Below are 22,673 nucleotides of genomic sequence, written 5' to 3' on the forward strand. Positions count from 1 at the left end.
GTGTGTGTGGAAAGAGGCTTTGCAGCCTCTCTCTGTCACTCTCTATGTCTCTCTCACCCTTTCTCCCTCTCTGGGGCAAGGCTGTTAATAATGCAGAAGGATTAGCTGATTTATAAGAGCCGGAGGCACTGAGGAAAGCTGGGGTTTCTGGAGGCGACAGGCAGAGAGAAGGGGCAGACGAGTGCAATGTAGAGGGTGGTACCACACAGGAGCCCTGGGTATCTAGAGGATGGGGGCTAGATGTGTGCCTGGTGAGCACTCTCGCCATAATCCACCCCTTACTGCCACCAACTCCCACCCTGCACTCCACACAACTGTGCCAGGGGCACTCTGCAGAGACAGGGGTGATAGGAGGTGGCACCAGAGAAGGAAGGAGTCAAAGGAGAAAAGCAATGATACTGTTATATGCCATGAGGCTCACAATGTCAAACATGCTGATGTCGAAATGTATGATGTTGCTATAGCATCCATCTCTATATGATTTGAAGTTTTCCTCAAGAAGTCCTTATCATTTTTCATCATCATTCAGTTTTTACAGATTTTTGCTTCAAGTCCAACGGCCGACTAATAGTTAAAAACATTGTTATTTAGTTTTTTTTATGTATCACACAATGGCAACAATGATTACCAACACTGTAGCACTAGATTTAGTTGTAGCCACATTTCTTATGTTATTTTGATTAGCATCTACATGTTAGAGGTGGCTGTTAACAGTTTTTCCTATTGATTTGTGATAGATTGATGAGGTAGGTGGAAAGGTAGAGATCTATAAGGTTGGGGATTGTGGGGGATTTCCACCTGTCAGAGCATATGGTGTAAAGTATAACTGAGGTTTGTCTGTGTGTGGGTGCAAGAAACCATATCAGTGCCTATGTCTTTCAGTAGTTGTATGCGTGCGTGCACAACCCCGCATGCTCGTGCACTCTAGCTCATGAGCCATAGGCTACTCTTTGCAGACTGATGGGTTTATCTCTGGTGTCTGTCCAGAGGATGTGCTCACTTAATGCCCTGCTGATTAAAACTTCCATGCAGTTGTTCTTACACTCCCAGAAAAGCATCGATTCATTTTTGGATTGATTCATGTTTAAAGGAAATTAAATCACACAGTGCTCCTTGTTTGATCAGCTCATCACGAGGGACTGATAATACATTTTTACCATGTCGCTCTCTCTTACATTTTCATAGCTAGCTCTCAGTGCACAATCTATGATACAATAATGTGTTTGTGCAACCACTGTGTGTGCATGCATGTTGTCATCCTGGCATCTTCATACATATGCATGAGACTTCACGACAATGTGACTAGGGGGAAATGAACGTGCAAAGAGCTGGGCACACGGGCCCCTCGCTCAAGTGCACTGGCGGGCACGTAATGGGAATGCAATTTAAGCAGTGGTTAATCAGTGTGTTTTCTCCAGCTTGCCCAGCAATGCATAATAGACAATCAGCCCCCAGTCACACAGGCGTTGCTACGAATGGGCAATTACTCATCATAGTCTTGTTAAACACACAGTTCAGCCAGCCAGGGACAGATTGCTGTGCTGGTGCCATCATTATGGTAAAGAACAAAGCAAAGTAATGCTATGTGTCAAAAAGACAAAAGAGACAGAGGGAGGGAAAGAGGAGACGATGACTTTTGGGAAGAGCCATGCACATAGTGTATTTGTGCTTGCTGAGATGGGACAGAGGAGAGAAAGAGATGAAAGGAAAGGGCCACTGTGACAAAACATAGGGAGGAAGGCAAAAGAATAAAATGCAAGAATGAAACCAAAGGAGAGTGCAGGATTGTTGGAGCCATGCAGGGAGAAAGCAAGAATGAAAGAAAAAGAGATGAAGAGTAGGTGAAATGGAGCAGAGCAGTAAGAGCGATTGAGGGCATGAAAGTGAGAGATGGAGAGCATAAGATAATGGAGGGAAGGAGAGAAATTGAGAAAGGGACACTGGGGAGCAGGAGCAAAAGTGTGTGAGAGCGAGAGAGAGAGAGCCTGAGAAAGTGTGTACTCAGCTGTGAGATGAGACCTCTGTCTGCCCATGGGGAGAGGCAGTGTGAGGGGAGAGAAGACAAGAGGAGAGGGCTCTGCTGTCAGTGAGGGGGAGGAGAGTCTCAAACTCTCTTTCTCGCTTTCACACACACACACTCTCTCTCTCTCCCCAGGGCATTGATCAAATCTGCCTGGCTTAATGATTCCACCTAGAGGGCCAGCGGGCTCCATCCTTTTACATCTACATCTAGATCTGATGCAGTTTTTTTTCCTTTTTTTTGTGTGGCCACACTCATGGCCACAGTGTGTACGCTCTCCCCTGATTCTAACCATGTTTTCTCTCCTTACCTTTGTCCCTGTGGGAATGCAGGCAGTGGATTGATGGGCAATTCCTCCGCCTCATTCATGGGGACCTTTCTGGCCAGTAGTCTGGGTTCCCCCGCTTCTCACCCGTCTCACCCATCTCGGCCGCCCTCCTCGCCCTCTTCACCCTCCTTCCGGGGTGGACCCCATTCCAGCGCCTCGCAAATCTGGTTTCCCCATTCGCATGAAGGTACTTCAAATCACACATGTACACAAGCTCACATATTGGTGGCAATATTCATGTCTTCAAGTTGTGGGAAGAGAGCTTTGTAGAGTGTACTGTTACTAAGGCTGGGCAATATGCCCTATATCACAATATTTTTAGGCTGTATCGTGATAAACTATTTATATCAATATTTTCAAATCTCCTGTAAAAATGGTATAAATGCTCGATTTAATCTATTAATGCATATAATAACTCCAGTATGGTGACTCTAATAGTCCCTGTGACATGTCTGCATTAGAACATTTATATTAATTTATGATTTCCAATGAAATTGAAGTAAACTGCATTTATTCAATACAGGACACTATTAACAGCTCTTGAATGAAATTAATTAATTGCTCAGATCTACATACTGTAGACTGTTGCTTGGCCGATCAGAATTTAAATTGTGTGACAGTTGAGTCTACAAACAGTACTACAGCAAACACCCCTTTAAACGCATGAATTAAATTTTAGTTATAGTTTATCCCTGTGTGAAAACATAGATAACAGTTATTTCTGTTGGCCCTCTTTGGGTTCCTTTCTCCACGTAACAATCTTTAACTTTTTTCCCCCCTTTTGTCTCTTTCATTCATTAAATGCAAAACACTTCGGCTTAAAAAAGTCTGACAGAGCATCTAGCAGTAACACTAATGAAAAGTGCAGTATGGATATAGGTTAGGAGCTGCGGTGTTACTGTACAACTACCAGAAGTATAAAGTATAACAGCATAACACACTGAACATTTAAACCAATACAATGTACGTATAGACTCACTGAAGACCTCATAAATAACTTCTTACATTCTGAGGTTTCCTTTAACTTGTTATTTTTCATTAGCATGATGCATCTTTTCTCTGATCTCTACCCTCTGTGACAGCAGTCCTTTCAGTGTTTACAATGACTTACCATAGCATGAAGGGTGCATTTTCTTCTTTGAACCCCGCGTAACACGAGTCAGAGGCAGATTGAGATTGGCATCATGTTAACAGTTTAGGTCCTAAATAGTGGATCTAACGTTCCAGGGGGAGAGAATTTAAATTCCAAAGCAAGCTTAGATACATTCAGTATATTTGGCTATAACCCACCCTTACCCTTAATGTTACAACAATATTGTATATTTTTGGGCAGTTAGGTCTCTAATTGTTCGGGCAGCAAGGCTCCCATCCCCTTTATTTGTGGACCAAAGTGGTCCCAGGCCCAGCATGTTTGAGATGGAGCACTGTGCCATGGCTTCTGGATGAGGACACGGGATCAAAAGTTCAGCCAAGGAATCTTGCGGTATTCGATTCACATCAGCAGGAATGTCACTCAAGGATCTGTAAAGCAGCACGTGCAAATAGAAACAGTAAAAGAAAAATAAAAGTTGCAGCAATTGCAGAGACAGCTGTTGTCTCCTTCACAGATTAATAGGGTGGTTCCCACCCTAAACTCAATACATTACAAAACTACTGGCTCACACAGTTCAACACCTAACATATCTGCTTAGATACAGCCAGCAAGTAGAAAGATTAATCTGCTGAGGTGTTTGGGGAATTTAAATGCTAGAAAAATGTGAGACCAATCCAGCCCCACCCAGTGATCCATTCATGTGGGATCTGCTTTGCTGTGACTTCACTTCTGTTACTTTCAGATTTACATGTTCATAATCTTTTGCTAATTACAACATGTGATTGCCACCCAATTCTATCTAATGAACTACAGTCTTTGAAGTTGACAGACTCTTGTTATTTCAGCTCTTTTTCTTTATTTATCTTCTGAGAATAGCCCAGTGGTTAGTCCATAGGGAGATGCCTTTGGGAAGTGTTTATTTGTGGTCACTGATCAGCATTGGCCCAGTTGCGTGATTTGCTGCCGGGGCAGTTTGGGTGAATTGCAGCTGAGATGCTGTTTGTTGAGTGGGTTAAGCCATCGGATGCCTCCCAGCCACTTTCTTCCCTCCCCCCTACCTTGCTCTAATGTCCTGGCCACCAGGGAAGTCAGTAGACAGCTGCTACCGTGGTAAGAATAGACTAAACTCAAATAAACACAAAGAATAGATGAAGTTGAATGAGGTATCAACTCTATAGCATCTGTCCAGTAAGAAACAATTTCTCTCCAAACTAATTTTGTCAGCATCAGTGTTTCTTTCACCTTATAGGTTTAGGATTTCATTGTGAAAGACTTTCTTCCTGTGGAAAAGTAGAATAATATTAATAAGAGTGATGATGATAATGCCAAGCCTAATAAAAGTAATGGAGGTGATTATGACTTGGATTATTACTCAGTTGGCAATGGAGGCCATTATCTCTATTGCAGTTTAATTGCATATAACGCACTAAGAGCATGATTGAATCCAGACTGTTCATCAACCACATTCAGCTGTTCCCTCCTCAAGATAATTGCATATTGTCTTTTTCCTGTTTTGCATAAAAAGCAAGTCATCAAAATGAGCGGCACAATTACCCAGACTCTCGCCTCCTCTCGCCGGGTGTCAGCAGAACCCCACCAGCAGCAGAGCAGGCAGTGACTTGTGCGTGTGTGTCAATGCATTAGTGTGTCACTTGTAACCTTAAAGATATTCCCTGAATTTTTTTTTCTCTTTGCAAGTGTGTTTCTAAAGTGGCTGCTTGCATGCAAATCCAAGCACAGCAGCTCGAATTTGTATTCAAAGATTACTGTATGATCTTCCTATCTCTAGTATATACCTGTCATAGTGCAGAATGTCTTTGTGTTTCTTCTAACACATTTTCTAAAGATTAAAGATCTAAAGTCCACAGTGCGTCGAGCAGTAGGTAATAATGTAATTACTCACTTGGTGTGGATAAACACGTGGACTGAGAGTGTGGTTTAACTCATGTAACAGATGTTTTTTGGATAAGTTGATTAAGAACAATAACTATTTCATGGTTTTGACTAGAATTACAGTCTGTTCTGCAAAATAGTCTCTAACCGATTTCAAATAAATGTCAAATATTTCAAATAATGTCTTCACTTAATTTTTATTGGCAAAAAATTACATAAGAAAATAGCAAAAAAAAAAAAAAAAAAGTGTTAAAAATCTTCCCCAAATTGACAGAATATTTTGATATTCTGCTATTTGGAAAACTCCTCAGTGAGGATGACGATGATCTTTTTTTTTTTTTTCTTTTTTTTTTAAATCAAAAAATTGAAAGTGTGCAATTCTGCATGTGGCATATGTATTGTGTGACTAGCTACTGAAATACAAAATAAGTAATCACACAATATGACAAAACAATCTTTTGAAAAATTATGGACAAAAATGCGTTTGTATCCTACTAAAATAGAATGAAACAGTTGTGTTCAAACTTTTGCAATTACAACAGAACTTTAAAAGCTCTGGTTTTGTAGGTTGGACAGCTGAAACACATTAGTGAGGTGTGTGCACATATGTACAGTATATGAGTAAGGGACAGTTACATCATGCATCCACACAACATATTATACATGTATGACAGTAAATCGGTAGCCTACTAACATGTTAAAACAACATATAAATAAGGTCACAACAGTGTTGCTACACTGGGTTTCTCTGGATCAAAATTCAGCCTTATTGCCAAAAACAGTAAGGACTCACTGTCACAATGATAAAGGGAAAAGGGGTGGCTGTATGACTGTGGTTGCAAGAATACATTCATATTAACAAAAAACACAGGAGCAGATGTAGTGTAGTGACCATTTTAAGAAATGTAATGCAAAATTTTTTCATAACACCTGGCAAAAATGGATTAGGCCCCCTGAGCTATTGAAAGATGTATTTTCACATTTGGAACAGTTTGAATAGCCGACTGAATAAACAGAGTTAAAAAAATAAAAATGCGGGCTCACAGGCCTGAGGCCAGCTGGCTGCAGTCCAAATGACTTCTTTTATGCCAAAAACAATTGCACTCTCATATCTCTGTCCACACATATAGACACACTCGCATGCACACACCTGTCTAATCCACTTCTGTTTGATACGCCTTTCCAAGCCTATCTTCACTTGTCCATCTTTCCTTCTGTGATCAGTCGCTGGCTTTTCTTTTTGTAGGATTTAAGCTGCATCCCCCACCTCTCCTCTTATCCATACTCTTCATTCTCTCTCCCTCTCGTGCCAGTCTGCATCCCTTCCTTTCAATTAGTCAAACCTGAAGAGATCCACCACAGCACTGCCCCTCCTCTGCCAAACATCTCTCGTCTCTTCTCCTGTTCTCCTCCCTTTCTGTGTCTTGATAGTTCTGTCACTTTTTCTCAATTAGCAGACCTGACAGGCAGCTCAGTCTGCTCCTCTTCTCCTCTTGGTCTACTTCCGCCATGCTCTGTCTCTGTGCTTCTATCTCTCCATCTCTAAAATGCTACAGCTATTTCCCTGGAGACAGTATACGATTCAGCCATTATGTTATTTTCCCTTTTAGCAAAAGTGAAGAAGCCCTCATCACTAAATTGCATAGGCTGATGTCTTTGGAGCAGGTACAGGTGGACAAGATATGAGTGAAGAGAGGGTGGTAATAAAATACGCTGTCGTCTGCCTCTAATTCAGCAGGCTTAATTCCCCTCTGCCAGTAGGTGCTGTTCTATACCCAGCCCCCTTCTTTGTCCTCCCTTTCAGCGTGCTTCTTTCAAACCACCATGCTGTGAGAAATACCTTCAGAACTTCTGGAAATCCCTCCCTGGGATGAGGATCTGTTTGTTCTGCCTCTTGTCCCTGCTCTGCCCGTAGAAATGAGGGCATGTGCTTTGAACTCCCCTCTGCCATTCACTTACAGATGCTGACTCGTTTATGTGTGTGTGTGTGTTTGTGTGTGTGGAGGGAGCAAAAGAAAGCTAGGCTGCTGTGCAGTCAGCAGACTGCACTAAGACCTTGCTCACGTCGCCTGCAGCAGCAGCGGCAGCTTCCCTTGTCCTGGCCAGATTAATGGCTGAATGGGCTCTGCCGTGCCCAGCAGTCCCCCTCTTGCCGCCCCAATGGAGTGCATGCTGAAACTGAGCGGGTTGGCATTATCGGGCACAGCCAGACCACGCTGTGAAAAGGGATTACGCCGTCAATCGTCACGCTCACAAACAACATGCTGCCGCAAAAAAAAAAAAAAAAAAAAGCCTCTCTCCCAGCTTGGATAAAGACTGCCAAACAGTCTTTATCAGAGGAGAGAGTCTGTGCTTTTCTCCCTCCCAAAATCAGAGGAAAACGTCTTGCTTAAACAAAGAATCCCCCTCCTTCCTGTGTAGATGAATTGGCATAAACACATGTGCTTATTAATCATAAAAGCAAAGAGACAGAGAAAGAGGCAGAGAGGGAAAAGTGTAAAAGAGGTAGAAAAATTGGTGAAAGAAGGAAAAAGAGAGGAACAAGTGAGGGTATGTAATTATCACCCCATTGCCCTCCTCAGAAAGCAGCACCTCCTGTGTTATTGCGGGGCTGTTTGCCCTCTCTGTGCATTTCATTAATTAAGATGGGAGGATGCGGAGGCCGCTCTGAGACGAGGTCATTAAGCCCACCACAACACTCCTCCCTCCCCAGAGCCAGCTCACAGCACCGGCCCATTGTTCCACCGGCACAAAGTGAGACGTTTAACACTCAGGGCTGCTGTAAAAACCACAGCGCTGCACTCACACATACACACAAGTGTGCACGCACACACACTCCTGCAAGGCGAAATGAACTGCATCTGCGCATTCCGGGATCAGGTCGCATGCTTGCCAACACAAATACGTCTGTCTTTCATTTAGCTTGTAGAGCCGTGTTTTCCTCTTTTTTTTCCTCGCCCTCCTCCTTCTTTCACTCCATCTGTGAGTTGTGTTTGAAAGTCCTGGAAGGTGAGACAGGTGCAGAAGCAGAGAAAAGGAGACGTGAACCACCTGCACTTCTGTAGATGACTCAGAGGTCGTACATTCTTGTACGTTATGTGCTACTGGTGGACAGCAGACAACAAGTCTGTCCGGATGACATCGATTAGAAAACAAGCTGATACACGATACAAAACTACATGTCTCTGTTCCCCTTTTGATGTGCTTTTCCTCTCTCTTGCTTCTTTACTTGATGAAACTGGTTCCGTTTTGTGGGGATGGCACAGGCTTCTTCATGGCCATGGCTGTTTTCAGTATCACATTACATAATATGCTCAGTATAGTATTGCCTGTAGTTACACCACATTGCTTTTAGTAAAGAATTTGACCATATGACTGTACTTCCCTATTTCTGTAATTTGCAGTACTTTTGTTATATTATTAAGTCTCTTTCTTGGAGTAACTTGGAAAAACATTATACAGTTCTAATACAAGGGCTAATTCAATTCACATTGATTTCTTTAAATGTTACACAATTGCAAAGGAAGTGGGTTGTCATAGTGATGCTGTTTCTTTGTCCTAACATGGTGATGGGCTTTCATCTCCATCCGTGTTTTCTTATTCCTCTATCTTCAAAGTTCTTTGTGTCCCACTGCAAATTGAGTTTTTTGTTTTGGTCGTGCTGTAAATGTCCTCCAGATGGGCTAGACATAATAAGCCCAGGCGCACTGGCTTACAGGCCCAATATCCAAATAACCTTTTACCCCTTAAAGGTAAGTAAAGGTCAGCTACCCAGCTCTTGCTTCATTGAAAACAGAAGATTCAAATCTGTCCTTATCACTCCATTCAGATGGAAAAAGGTACCACTGCCAGTTCTGACAGAGATAAATAAAGAGCCATATGTTTCAAAAATTATTTCCAAATATTATTGCAACCCCCAAGCTTACATATTGTTTGTATTCTAAACTCAGGCGGGAAAGGCAAACATGACAGGCAGAGTACTTATTTGCGTATGAACACCACCAGCTGCATGGGACCTAAAGGATTATACTGGGTTAGTCCGGATAACTGCATCGTGGTGGTTATTGTCCTGTCTTATCAATTCTCTCCCTCCCTCACCCTGCTATCCATCTCAGCAGCTCCAGGGTATCCTCGATTCTCAGGGAGTCTGGCCCACCCTTTCCTTCCCATGAGCCACTTGGATCACCATGCCAACAGTGGAGTTCTCTACGGGCAGCACCGTTTCTATGACACCCAAAAAGGTGAGGCATGAGATGATTAAAATATAATCAGACAGAATAAGACATTTAAATCCGATTTATACAACATAGTATGGTGTAATTTGATGTGGGATACTGATATAAGGATGCCTCAGGGCATTATCTCGAGATCTGAATAGTCTAATTCTGTCATTGCTTGTTCCTTTCTTGACTAATGCGTTTCTCTTTTCTGACCTACCTTCTGTCCTCTCTTAGAGAACTTCTATCTTCGAAGTCTCCCGTCACAGCCTCCGCTTATCTCAGCCAATCACAGTCTGCCACCAATGTCCAGGGCAGGTTCAGGCCACTCTCAGGGCTCCTGCAGTAGAGACAGAGATACAGGGGTAGGGACAGGTCTACATAAAGGCCTTAAAGAGGGGTCTGTCGAGAGAGGAGTGGTACCTGTCAAAGACAAGGATCGGTCCAATAGCAAACAGGAGACAAAGGACAGACAGCAGCAGCAACAGCACCACAGTCACCAGGCACCCCAGCCCACACACCACCACCATTCTCACTCTCATCAGCAGCACCCACACTATTCACAACATTCACAGCCTCTGGAGGAAGTCAATAGCCGGGCCCTAGAAAGGCACAAAACATCACTCACAATGGATTATGGTAAGGAACACCCTCAGAGTATGGGCAAGCCCCTCAGCGCCTGCTTACACAACGGCAAGTTGCAAAATGGAGATGCAGCACCCGGAGCAGGATCTAAGACCTCCATGTCCAGTTGTGGGGGGGAGGGCACAGCTCTAGGGGCTATTGTGGGTGGGAGCAACCAGGGCAGGCATATGGGGTCCAGTGGCAGTAGTCGCTGCACAAAAGAAGGTGTAAGTGGAGAGATGAGGATCAGTGAACAACCTTCAGACTGTCTGGAAAGGGGTCAGGCACCACTCCACCATGCTCTGCCCTACTCTGTACCCCCTTCATTACACATGGGATCCCCTGCTGGGGGGGCACATGCCCATCCACATCCTCATGCTCACCCTCATACACATCCTCATCCAGGGGGCTTCCACTGTCTTCAGCTTCACCCCAGCCACCCACACCACCCACATCATTCCCATCATACACACCACCACTCGGATTTCTTCTGTTCACCTACTTCTGCTCCTCTGGCCAATCCTGCCTCACATGAGAGGGGGCCAGCCAACACGGGACGAGAGCCTAAAGTCACAGGGCCAACATTTGTGCCATCTGTGGCAGACCTAGGGGACAAATCTAGTGGACCCTTTCAGGTTGGTAATCCTGATTGCCAAGGTGTGGGCAGTGGAGGGGGAGGCAGTAATACCAAGGACAAAGTAATAGAAAAAAATGGAGGCAGTGGGCACCATAGTAGTTGGCACCGAAAACAGCAACAGCAGCAGCAACAACAACAGCAGCAACAGCAGAATCAATACAGAAAGACAGAAAAGGCTCCAGACTGGATGCAGTCCCACCACCATCTTCAGTCCTCACAGCTTCCTCCACCTCCCCAACAGCAGCAGCCTCCACATCCCCAGCAGCAGCACCAGGTTGTTCGGTCACGCAGTGCTGAGTGTATCAACAGCGTGGTGGACATGGATGTGTTTAGACCCTCACTGCCCCAGGGCCCAAAGGCCGGTCACTCTGTTCCTCACTCTGTTAACAGTTCTCCTTATAGAGACTGTTCCCATTCTGGACCACCACCAAACTCCTCCCCACTTGGGAATAAAAGTATGGGTCAACATAATGGCCCTGGTCCTGGAGGTATCTGCTCCTTGCAGAGGGATGGTCAGAAGGTTGCCAGGATACGCCACCAACAACATGGCCGGCCTGGCCCAGATTCTTCTTCTCCTGCTGAGTTGAACCAGGGGACTAATCAGGAGCTGAAAAGAAAAATGGACATGTCTCCTTATGGTTACAGCAATGGGCAACACCACCTCCAGCAGCCCACAGTGCCGCACTGGGCTATGAGACCTCCCCACCATATGTCACAACCTGAAGAGGAGCAGAGGAAGTCCTACATGGAGTTAGGGAGCACCAGCGGGCAACACTCACAGCAGCAGCAGCAACAGCAACAGCAGCAGCCAGGGATGAGCCTGGCTCCTCCGCAGCCTCCCCATGCACCTCCCCTCAGTCAACAACAGCAGCAACCACAGCAGCAACCTGAGGCCCAAGGTCAACCTCAGGGGGAGAGTAGTGCCATGAAAAGCTTACTGAAGTACAGCAACCAGCAACAGCCACTGCTCCTCTCCCAGAAAAGCCCTTTTGGGGGGCTGGGAAGCCTCAAATCAGGTCCTGCTGGGGGCAGCTGTGCACTGCAGGGCAACAAACAAACTCTCCCTTCCAGAAAAGGCCCAGCCAATGACAATGAGCGCCCTGATTACAGTGGGCGAAGCCGAGATATGGGGGAAGCAGGTCATGGGGAAAGTGAGGTGCGGCAACCGCCAGTGGGAATCGCAGTTGCTGTAGCCAGACAAAGGGAGCCACCTTGTCGTTCAGCAGACAGTCATCCCACCAGCCGGCAGGGCAGAGTACATCCTTCTGTGAAAGGTAAGCAGTCTAGGTCACTGCCTCATGAATAAAATGCAGCAAACTGAGACATTTAAAAAAAACTTATCTGTGACCTGTTAAAGGAACCAGAAAACAAAGTCTACAGCTATAAAAGCTAGGAAAATATTGGCTCTACTGATGAGACAAGCCTTTATGCACTCAGAGTTCTGTTAGTGGCCTTTTTGTTGACCTCAAACAAAAATTAGCAAAGTTCTTAAATTCCAAGAAGTCTACTTACAGTACATGTCAAGAATACCAAACAAGATTAGCAATGACCTGATGTTATATTGGCCCTAAACTTATGTTGCTCCCAGTACTGACAAAAAAACAACACTGTCCTGCTTTATTACTGTCTTATGTGGCATTATGTTAAATATCATAATGCTGCTTATCAACATATAAAACATACATTATGTGTCCTTGTTGTGATCTGTCTTCACTGCCCAGCGAATGTCTTCTGAAAAGAAGTGGAAAATTCTGATGAGGTGCGCTTCAGCTTTTTTTCAATCACAATTTACTTTGGCAAATCTCAACACTAATCTTAAAAGTACTGAAAACTGCTGAAGATTTTGATTGAGGCATCTTTTGAGGTTTAGGATGCAAAATCTGTATAGTGGCACATAGCCAGTAGTCCAAATTTCTTGTAAGTCATGGCAGTGTTTTGAGAGATGGCGAGAGACTTGGGAATATGTACTCGCCAGGAGACACAGCGGTGAAAACTAATAAAGGTAATGTTTGTCTCATAGGACAACCGCGCCCCATGTATCCTTCAGATGCCACAACTGAAGATGAAAGGAAGAGAATGAGTGGGGACCAGATAAGTCTGACTTGTCTGGACAGAGAAAGAGATGCATACATCAGGCAAGCAATTGCAAAACTACTGCATAAAAACCTAATTCAAATCTGTATTTGGAAAAATCCATTACAATATAGGTCTTCCTTTGTAATTCCTTAATTTTTGTGTCATCCTGTCAGGGATAACAAGGAAAGGATGGAGTTTGCAAGGATCCACCCCTCCAACAGCTGTCACGGAGACCTCGCCTCGCATCTCATGGTCCCAGGTGGGACGTCTCTCCAGTCAGGCCAATTAGGAGATCCTAATGCACATTCTGCTCACCATCATTGGATGCCAAGAACTGGAAGCCCCTCCCTGTGGATGACAGGACACTCGTATGGTAAAAGCATTGTAACAGTAGTGAATACATCGTTTAAAGTAGGTAGTGCGGTCCTGCTTGTTTTAATTATGGAACAGGGTAAAAACAATGAGGTCTTTATTCTCTGCTGATTTGCAGATCATTTTTGTTTTCATATAATCTTCCGGCAAATGTTTGGTTGCCATTGCTTGCCACACAGGTTTGAGTTGACACAGTGTCATTTCAAATTTGTATAAAATTCAACTGTAAGGATTTTCTGTTATGATCAAGACAGATCATTTTAACTTGAGTATTTAATTATTTCTTTCAGTGGTTGGTTATTCTGCAAAGTAGAGATATGATTACACAACCTAAACTAATATCCTTTGTATTCTAAGCAGGTATAGGACATACAGCCCTGCACCAGAATCTACCACCAGGATTTTCCGCAGCCATGCCAGGTCCTTTGCAGCCAGTCCTGCCGCTGCCTCAGGACCCCTCAGCCCAGCTGGTCGTCCTGCCCACTGAGCCCCCTGCTACCCATCACCTAGGTATGCTGCAACCTTTCTTTTGCCTCTATAAAGCTACGTTTTATAAAACACTTTGAGACATCAGTCTGCTAAGCACACATAAACTATTCATGTACAGCATCACACTTACACATTATGGATGTACCATCAGAATCCACCACACATTTCCATTAATTATCAATACATTTAGCCCATATACCATAGGTTTGCCTCCTACTGACTAGTCATTATCACCGGCTTTTTCTGTATTTATGTAATCGGAGGATATCATTAAAAGAACTGTTGTTAATCCTAGTGATCGGGTGGAAACTGCTGATAAACATCCTTTTAATGGGCTCATTCAGAGAAACACACAAAAACACACACACACACACACACACACACACACACACACACACCAAAATTCAAATATTTCCTGCACACCACCTGCTCCTCCCAGTAGGAATACTGCTCTCAAAGGGTCAGGGATCTCATCCAATGCTACTGTAAATGTGACACACACCACAAACATACATGCATACACTGAGCACCACATCGTAATAAGAGGAAGAGTGGGGGTGGGGGAACCAAGACTTCTCAAAAGTAATTGTAGACACGTATTCAGTGAACAGGCTGTGAAATTTAATTAGCTCACAAGCTTCAATGGTATGTTTCCTTCTGCACTCTGAAGGAGTTTCAGCTGAGAAAGGAAGTGCATCCACAAAAGCTTTCCCACAGGAAACATTCACGTATCCAAGTTTATGTTTTTCAGTGTCTAAGCAGAAGGGGTGGAAGGGCGAGTCAGTGTGGAACCATCTGTTGATGAAAAATGTATTGAATACATAGTAGAATCTCTGTTTGGTGGTTCCAAAAATTTGAGCCCACTACTTTGCAAGCATGACCACTGTCACAGCCTATCAATCATATCAAGATGTGTTGTCCTTAAAGTCACATAATGAAAAAGCTTGTCCGCCCACAGACATGGGAACTAAACTTCTGCCCTCAGTTGTGGACCCCCTCCTGTGGTTTGGCTGGGCAAGTGGGCGGAAATGGCCACACTAAATGCTCCAGCGAGACAAACATGCATTTCCAGCCGAGTAGTTTCACCTCTAATCAACCTACAACATCATCATCTGTTCACATTTCATCATTGTCATGACTTTTATACCTCATTCCAGCAAATTCTCGAGGCAGTTTTTAAGAGACATTTTTTTTCTGTTCAGAGTAGGGGAGAGTGTGGGATTACTGGTGCCTGGGGAGATGTTCTGTGAAGTCAAAAATCTTTTTTTCAAAAGATTTGGCTATGCTGGAAAATGTGAATACAGTGAATTTTAAATGAGCCATAATGGTTTCACTATTCTGAAATGGTTGTGTGGGAGGTAGATAATGAGATATGGATAAAACAATGCTGTATTTTAGTGTGTTGCACATAGTGTTGTATCGAATGAATCCAAAGAAAAAGGTTGCTTAAGTGTGCATGTGTGCACATGTCTTTTTGTTCTAAGATACCCCCCTTTGTCACATTCCTCCTCCGTTTTCTCATTAGATGTGATGGAGCAGCCAGGGCTATGGCCCCCTGTGTATGGCGCCCGGGGCCCACCCTCCCACATGCAACATCCTGCTGTGTACTCCCGCTCCCAGTTTCTACGGCAACAGGAGCTGTATGCTCTCCAGCAGCATCAACAGCTTCAGCATCAACATCAGCACCAGAGCTACCAGTCACAACAATCACAACCACAGTCTCAAACTCAGCAGCAGCAGCACAGAGTCACTCATGGCATGGACATGCAACATCAAACTACTCACAATGCACAGGTGAATATAAAGACAAAATATGCAGTAAACATATCAATGTCATTATGAAGATGGTTTGTTTAACATAGATCTATCATAGTGCCAGGCAGAGTAAGTGAGTCATGAGTCAGCTGAAATCCTTGCATGACTATTTCTATTTTTAGCCCCGCTAATATTTTTTCTGGGATGTGCTGAATTCCTTAGAGATGTGGAGTGAACCTCTTAATAATTAGAGTGAAGGGAATTTATTGCATTGCTAATACACAAATTCACTTACGATTTTCAAGATTTGTTGGGTTTTTCAGAAACTACTACTAATATAAATAACTGTATTTTTATCTCATAGGTGCAGAAGAGGCCAAATGAGCCCTCAGTTGAACTAGAGGAACTTATTTCAGAACCAAGAACATCTAAACCTGCCAAGCCCTACTCTTACAATCCACCTCACAGGAACAGCTCTCCCGCTGGGGCTTGTGCTGCTCACCTGCCCCCTTGTTGTCAGTCCCCCTCACTGCGACCACATCCGAAAAGCACTCCTTCAACACCCTGCCCTGCTCCCAGCCCTGCTGCAGCAGCCCCTCACTCGCCTGCCATCAGTCCTGTCCCACCTCAAATGCCCAAGGGGGCTGAATCCCAGGACAAGAGAGTGGAGGGACAGCCCCCACAGGATTACCCAGAATCCCTGGAACCTGGTAAACATGTGCAAAAATATCTATATGCAGACAAAATTAAACACTGTGAATGCAGCTCAGTGTTTTCTAGACGCCGCCAATGCACAGCTTGACTCAAGAAAAGGAGAACTTCTAAGATCAAATGAAAACTGGTTACAAACATGTTTGACATGTTATGCCGCTACTTACAAATGTAAAGCCAAAAAGTCAGACATGCAAGAGAAAAATGACACCGAATTATAGGTTTGAGCAGCACCTTGAAGACCATGCCCACTGCTTACTGGGTGTAATGAATAGCCAGTATTGTTAATGGTCCCTTTTGTCTGCTGGTGTTGTTATAATATGTGTGGGTGGTTGTGTTGGCAAGCCCCTGACTGTCGGAACATCTCAAAACTGCAGAAAATGGCTGCCGGCTGAACTGGGACTTTCCAGTACTGTCACCTCAGTAATGACTGAGAAACACCTCAATAGCAGCCTTCGCCTTTCCTCCATCCCTACAGGCACTCCCTTCATCATCATTAATGTCTAACTAACAGCCACTGCACACCAGACAAATTGTGTCAGGCGCTCAGATAAAGCAAAAGCCTGATCGTCTTCAAATAACACACTCACACAAGGTTGCTGGTCCTCTACTCTTCCTACTGCTGGGCCACTTAATTTCCTCTTACTGTTTCTCACCCCTTGTGACCCCACAGGAACTAGGTTTAGATGTAAAAATACATTATACAGTATATAAATGTAAGGGTCTCTTACAGATCAGTTTATTAGATAAAATAATATTTGATCTATTTACATTTTATTTATTCAATACCAACCCCATATGTCAAATCTGACTCAGTGGGAGTAACCTAAGAGAAGTAGATGGTGTGCATGGCTTGGTTGTCAGTCACAAAATTGCATGAATATAGACTATTTTGTGGAGGATTTTATGAAATTAGTATTGACAGTTGATGATAATATTAACTGTATTGCTTTCTTTTTATAGATTTGCCCCCTGGCTACACATACCCTGCTATAGCCATGGGCTATAGGAGTGGCCCCTCCCCCCAGGATGTTCAACTGGCAGAGCCAGCTGATCTGGAAGCAGTCCAAGTAGAGCCCGCTGAGCACACTCCCCAGTCTCTCTCTAGCCTGGGGGAGGAGCTCGACTGCCAAGTCGTCAGGCCCCTCCCAGAGTCCCTCTCACCTGAAGAAGTAGAGCACGAAGAGAGGGAAACAATAGCTAATAGAGTTCTGGAACAGAGAAAGAAGGTTGAAGTCACAGCAGTGACAGCAGCCAACTATGTGCCTGAAGAGGAGGGGGTGGAAGAGCAGGGCCTTGCTGAGGAAGACGTGCTGGTGTGCCCCCCAGCTGAGAGCCCAGTGTGTGAGGCGGCTTCCTGTCCAGTCCCTCTTTCTGTAGAGGAGCCTGAAAGGCCAGAAGCTGTCATCACTTTAGAAGAGGAAGAGGATGATGAGGTGGTCGGTGTGGTGAGCCAGGTGGAGCAGGCTCAAAAGGTCAACATCCCTGGAGAGCAGGAGGCAGAGCTGCCCACCATCATTGAGATTGACCCTGCTTCGCCTGTAGCCACTGAGTCACAGTCCTTGGCCCCTGAGGGAGCAAAGGACAGTGAGCAGCAGCACAACAGCAAGATGACCCTTGATGATACCTCAGTGGATTCTGTATGTCATTCCCCTGGCTCCGCTTCTGCCCCCAGCCCAAGCCAAGCAAATGTTGTGCCCTACAAACCTATTGCGCCCTGCTACTGGAGTCTGGAGCTGCTGATTGCTGCTGCCTTCTGTACAGATGTACCTCCATTTCCCTTGTTCCCTTTTAGCACCCCATCAGTTGCTGCATCCCAGTCCAACTCCCACCAGGGTATGGAGCTTTTAAGTGAACTGGCTGATCTGGAGCTGCAACAGCAAAAGCGCACCAGTGGGAAAAGCCAAGGTGAGGGACAGCAGGCCTTCCATTACTGATACACTTTAACAGGCTCACAGAAACACACTCAGAACAGCAGGATGCACTTCTCCCTTGTATTTTACCCTCCTTTTCCTCTGCGTCCACTGAGGAAAAACTCCCACTCCCCCCTCAGGCCTAGCCTCCGTCGCTCTGTGATCACTCCCAGATACTCCACTCTTACTGCGGGTCTCAAGAGCCCCTGGTGGGTTCTAACATGTCCCCAGAGAAGGTGTCTGCATGCCTGCTTGCTGTTCGTCTTCTTTGGTGTGTTAAAGGCACTTTTAGTTCCTAAAAGACTGTTCTAACAATGCTGAGGCCTCAGGAGAGGGAGAAGCAGGAGGACAGGACTGAACTACTAGAGAGGGGTGTACGCTTCTCTCTCATTCTCTCTCTCCCTTCCTTCCAGCTTTCCTTAGGGAGCTGTCTCTGTCTCTCCATCCTGCCGCTGTTTGATCCACACGTGTGCACAAATGCACGCACACCCAAATAAACGTAAAAGCACACACAATGGCAAATACAGACACTTTAACAAAAAGGAAAAAAAAAAAAAAGAAGACACACCAATTGGCTTCCGTTTCTCCCAAACATAACACGTTACTGAAAGTTAGTGTGTAATCACAAAAGCAGTCGATGTTTTCAGCACCCTGGAGCATTGCCTGGCTAATTAGACCCCATTGTTTTAAAGTGCCTTTAAAAGCTTCCTTGTTTTTCAAAGCTCCATGTGTTTTTTTGTTTTTTTTTATTCATGCAAAAGGATGTTTTTTGTTTACCACAACATCCTAATGCATTTAACTGCTCCCAAAAGATGCTTCTATAAAAAGGGTATCATCAACGATTCCAGAGTCACTGATGTTGTCTTGGTGATGTGCCACTGTTGACAGCTCTGGGAAGTGGCACATGTCATTTTAGAGTCACAACAATTGTCTTTACCAAAACAAGTACTAAAACAAGTAAGAATCAGTATCTTTTCATTTATTCAAGTAAAGACGTAAGATGTAAGTGCAATTTTGTAAACAAAATGTCATGTTTCTCTGTCTATGCGACAGGCTGCAACCCCCGCTATTTAGCCAATAGCTCTGATTATTAATGGCAGATAGTCCAGTCAGTGCCACAGGCTGACAGCGCTATATAGGAAGAGCTTGGCCCAGATGGTCATTGACATAACATCTGCTGAGTCCTCATTGGTATGACCTCTGAAACAACAAGCCGCTGCTGCCTCTTGCTAGTTTAATGTGAGCAGTTTCCCTTAGTTCCCTCCATCCTCACAATTTACTCACACACATCACACGATTACTGCTAAATAAGGCGCATGTGCCAGTCTTGATACTGAATGTGCACTGAATATTCACATGCACAACCCTCCTCATCTTTCTTTTTTTACTTTTAGCAAATACTTCTCAAATGTATTTTGAGTTTAGTTGGAGTGATTCGAAATCAAGCAGCATGAACACAACGCTAACTAAAATTAGTTTTTTCCTTTTGCCCCCTAACAGAAGAGGAGCTGCTGATGTTTGACCTCCAGAGCCTGGCTACCCTGGCCACAGCCCGTGCACTTGAGACGGGCTCCCAGGATAGCTGCAGTATTGGTTCAGGCAGACACTTTCCAGCTCGCAAGATCCTCAATTTACGCAGGAAATGCAGCTGGACACCTCGCAATGAACCAGTAAGACTATAGGGGTTTCTTGTGTTTCATTTAAATAAATGAATAATTGGAGACTTTTTTTCCCTTTTTCCTTGGGCTGTTGTTAATGTTAAAATCTCTAATGCTGTATACTTCAGATGTGCCCTGCCAAAGGTAGCATGGAAACAATGGATGGACCTGAGCTTGCAATGCGCATGAAGTTGGCAGAGCTGCAGCGTCGCTACAAAGAGAAACAAAAGGAGCTAGCCAAACTTCAGAGGAAACATGATCATCAGTGAGTATGACCTTATCGCCCTCTACCTCAAGCTCATCTTCACCCAACAAAAGATTTCAAAACCACAAAAAACATGTTTCAGAGAGGAATTAATTCGGTAGCTCTGCTGCTTTTCTGTAGTGTCTCTCTATGTCTGCTTCTGTGTTTATAACTGTGTGTGCAAACAGGAAGGAGGAAACCCCTCGCAGCCCAGCGCGACGAGGACCGGGGCGGCCAAGGAAGCGGAAACCCACCCTCGCCACAGGTCCAGTGTCCTCATCTGAAGGCCAAAGAAAAGTCAAGTCAGTATCACTCAGTCTATCCCCACTGGCTGGCTGTGGTCCAGTCTTGCTTGATATCACTAGATATGTATCACTGGCATACAGGGACCGCTCTTACTGGGATAAACAGGAAATGGGAAAACACAGCTAAACCATTCAAGGAAGTCAACTTGAACTCCATCTAATCTATTCAACACTTGTGTTAATTGTGTAACAGCATTATTGGTGTCAGTTGTTTGTGTGTATTTGCTAGTGCAGAATATTTTGCGTAGGTTTGACATATGAACCACTCGGGTACAAAACTGCTCTTAGCTCTCATTAGGTTTCAACCCAGCTAATCGTAAACCTCAGTGGCATTACTGTCGGACTTAGCTGGGTTGGGTTCGGGGGGAGATGACTGCTGGCTGGAGGGGATGACAGGCAGAGGATGTAATTAGAGTACTGTGAATTCTCCTGTAATCTGTCCCAGCAGCAGGAATGTGACACAACACTGCCATTACAGCCCCACAGGGTCACCAGAGGTCCAAAGGATAACCTGATGGTTAGACATCTAGGGCACTCAAAGATAAGCTGATATTTTAAGCTTTTATTTGTAAGTGTATTAGGGAAAAAACGGCTAGTAAAATAGATCCAAATAAAAATTTAAGACAGGGATGTGATGACGAAATTTATGCCGGCTAAAAAAAGGACCCTTTTTTATCTAAAAATCTGCTCTTTTAGTTTATCAATATATCAAACTTTGTCATCAGGAGTTGTGGTGTTGTACAGCTCTAAATGCAACCTAAAAGCATTATTTCTCTCCATCCTCTTCTTCCCTCTTTTCTCACTGTGGTTTCTGGGCAACCGTTCACAGTGCCCCCTCTGCGATGTCACTTTCACTCACCTTCCACCCATGTACTCTTTCCCCCTCGCTAGACCAGCACTGATCGGAATGGGGACGCTGATGCTTGGTGACAATAACTCCCAAATGAAAGCAGCCTAGGGTCTGCAGTGGTTTGAAGAGGTGGGAGGGTTGGGGGCCACCAAAGGGGCGTTGGGTTGCGTGTTGTACAGTGTTGCCACAGTAAAGTAAACTGCAGCCTGTCTCTATGTAGGCAGGGTGTGTTTCCTTTTGTTTCTGCAGATGTGCAGGTACAGAATGACATGACACTTCTGAACAAGGAACAGCCAAGCAGACTGGGGACTGATTAGCCCCATGTTGCATTACATGGCAGGGTTATGTAAAAGCACGCACTGTACCTGCCACTCAAGCTACTACAAGATGCTGATGCTTGGGTGCTCTGGTGAAAGGCAGTGGGTCAGTGGGTAACAGCCAAGCTTTTTAATATCTCCTTTTTTACCTATGAACCCCAGGCAGTACTGTATGTGTGCCTGTTTGGCAGTATTTGAGGGGTAGTTGCATTCAATTCTTCTTGCCTGTGCATTCTATTTATTTGTGTAATTAGGCATGTATGCAGCTGAGCATTCATGCAGGCATTGTTTTGTGTGTGCTTTTGTTATTCATGTGGGTAAAGCAAAGGACTTCTTTGTGGTGCCCCTCTGAGGGGGGGCTGGAGAGAACTACTGCTCGCCAGCGAACCCTGCTAATCAATTCTGTTTAATTAGTCACTGTACGCTCAGCTCTACCAACCCCCCACAGAGGAGTAGGATCTGTCAAATTGTGTTTGTCAGGAGCTGAAGGCAAGCTGGGGCGGGATCTGCCTCACAGGGACAACTCACACTTGACTGCCACCTCTGTCACTCTCCTGTCAATCAGTGGACCGACAGTCCATCTTGTCGACAATCGCCTTCATTCTTTTCATGTTATGCTACAGATGCACATATACACACTCTGCTTAGGAGGTGTACACACCGTCAAAGCCCACTGTACATTATTCTTGTTTATGTGCAGTGCTCGGCCGAATACACATAAACAAAGACTCTTTCCAACATTTGATTTCAAACCATGTGTACAGAGTAGCATGCAAGAATTAACTTGAAATTCTGAATAGCCTTTATTTATCTATGTCACATTTAAACCCTGCTTAAATTTCCTGGGCTGTATGCACACTAGGAGAGAGGAAGTTAATCTTTTGTTTGAGCATGGCCTGGCCCACATCAGTGTGGTCTATGGGCAGTCTTCCAAAGGGAAATTCAAGGGCGTTTGGAGTGGCTGGCCTGTGATGCTGCTCAGTGTAGGGGAAGATTATTAAAGAGTGTGCCACAGTGATATGACAATGCAACTGGAGAGCTATGATTTTCACTGAGAACAATAGAGCTGCATACAAATGCAACGCCTTCCAACCATTCACTGTAGCTTTGAAAGTTATGCAGAGCTTCACAGGCTGCAACAATACTCAATGTTAGGCCGTCTTATGCCACC

The 22,673-nt window shown here is 44.6% G+C and overlaps 1 protein-coding gene across 12 annotated transcripts in view; it reads left to right on the forward strand.

The window, feature by feature from the left end:
* LOC137099609 (BAH and coiled-coil domain-containing protein 1) overlaps positions 1-22,673 on the forward strand; it is a 63,210-nt gene that overhangs the window by 27,072 nt on the left and 13,465 nt on the right. For 8 of the 12 annotated variants that reach the window (XM_067476670.1, XM_067476669.1, XM_067476664.1 and 5 more), the window contains 12 exons: positions 2,353-2,535; positions 9,450-9,575; positions 9,789-12,086; positions 12,833-12,947; positions 13,062-13,261; positions 13,618-13,770; positions 15,275-15,543; positions 15,869-16,214; positions 17,179-18,123; positions 19,629-19,798; positions 19,915-20,051; positions 20,219-20,332. In XM_067476670.1, coding sequence (XP_067332771.1) covers positions 2,353-2,535; positions 9,450-9,575; positions 9,789-12,086; positions 12,833-12,947; positions 13,062-13,261; positions 13,618-13,770; positions 15,275-15,543; positions 15,869-16,214; positions 17,179-18,123; positions 19,629-19,798; positions 19,915-20,051; positions 20,219-20,332 — 5,056 coding nt within the window. The remainder of the gene's footprint in view (positions 1-2,352; positions 2,536-9,449; positions 9,576-9,788; positions 12,087-12,832; positions 12,948-13,061; positions 13,262-13,617; positions 13,771-15,274; positions 15,544-15,868; positions 16,215-17,178; positions 18,124-19,628; positions 19,799-19,914; positions 20,052-20,218; positions 20,333-22,673) is intronic. The other 4 variants (XM_067476668.1, XM_067476672.1, XM_067476665.1 and 1 more) reach the window with 3 other exon arrangements.

This window comes from Channa argus, chromosome 15 (assembly GCF_033026475.1).
Source record: "Channa argus isolate prfri chromosome 15, Channa argus male v1.0, whole genome shotgun sequence".
NCBI classification, from domain to species: Eukaryota; Metazoa; Chordata; class Actinopteri; order Anabantiformes; family Channidae; genus Channa; species Channa argus.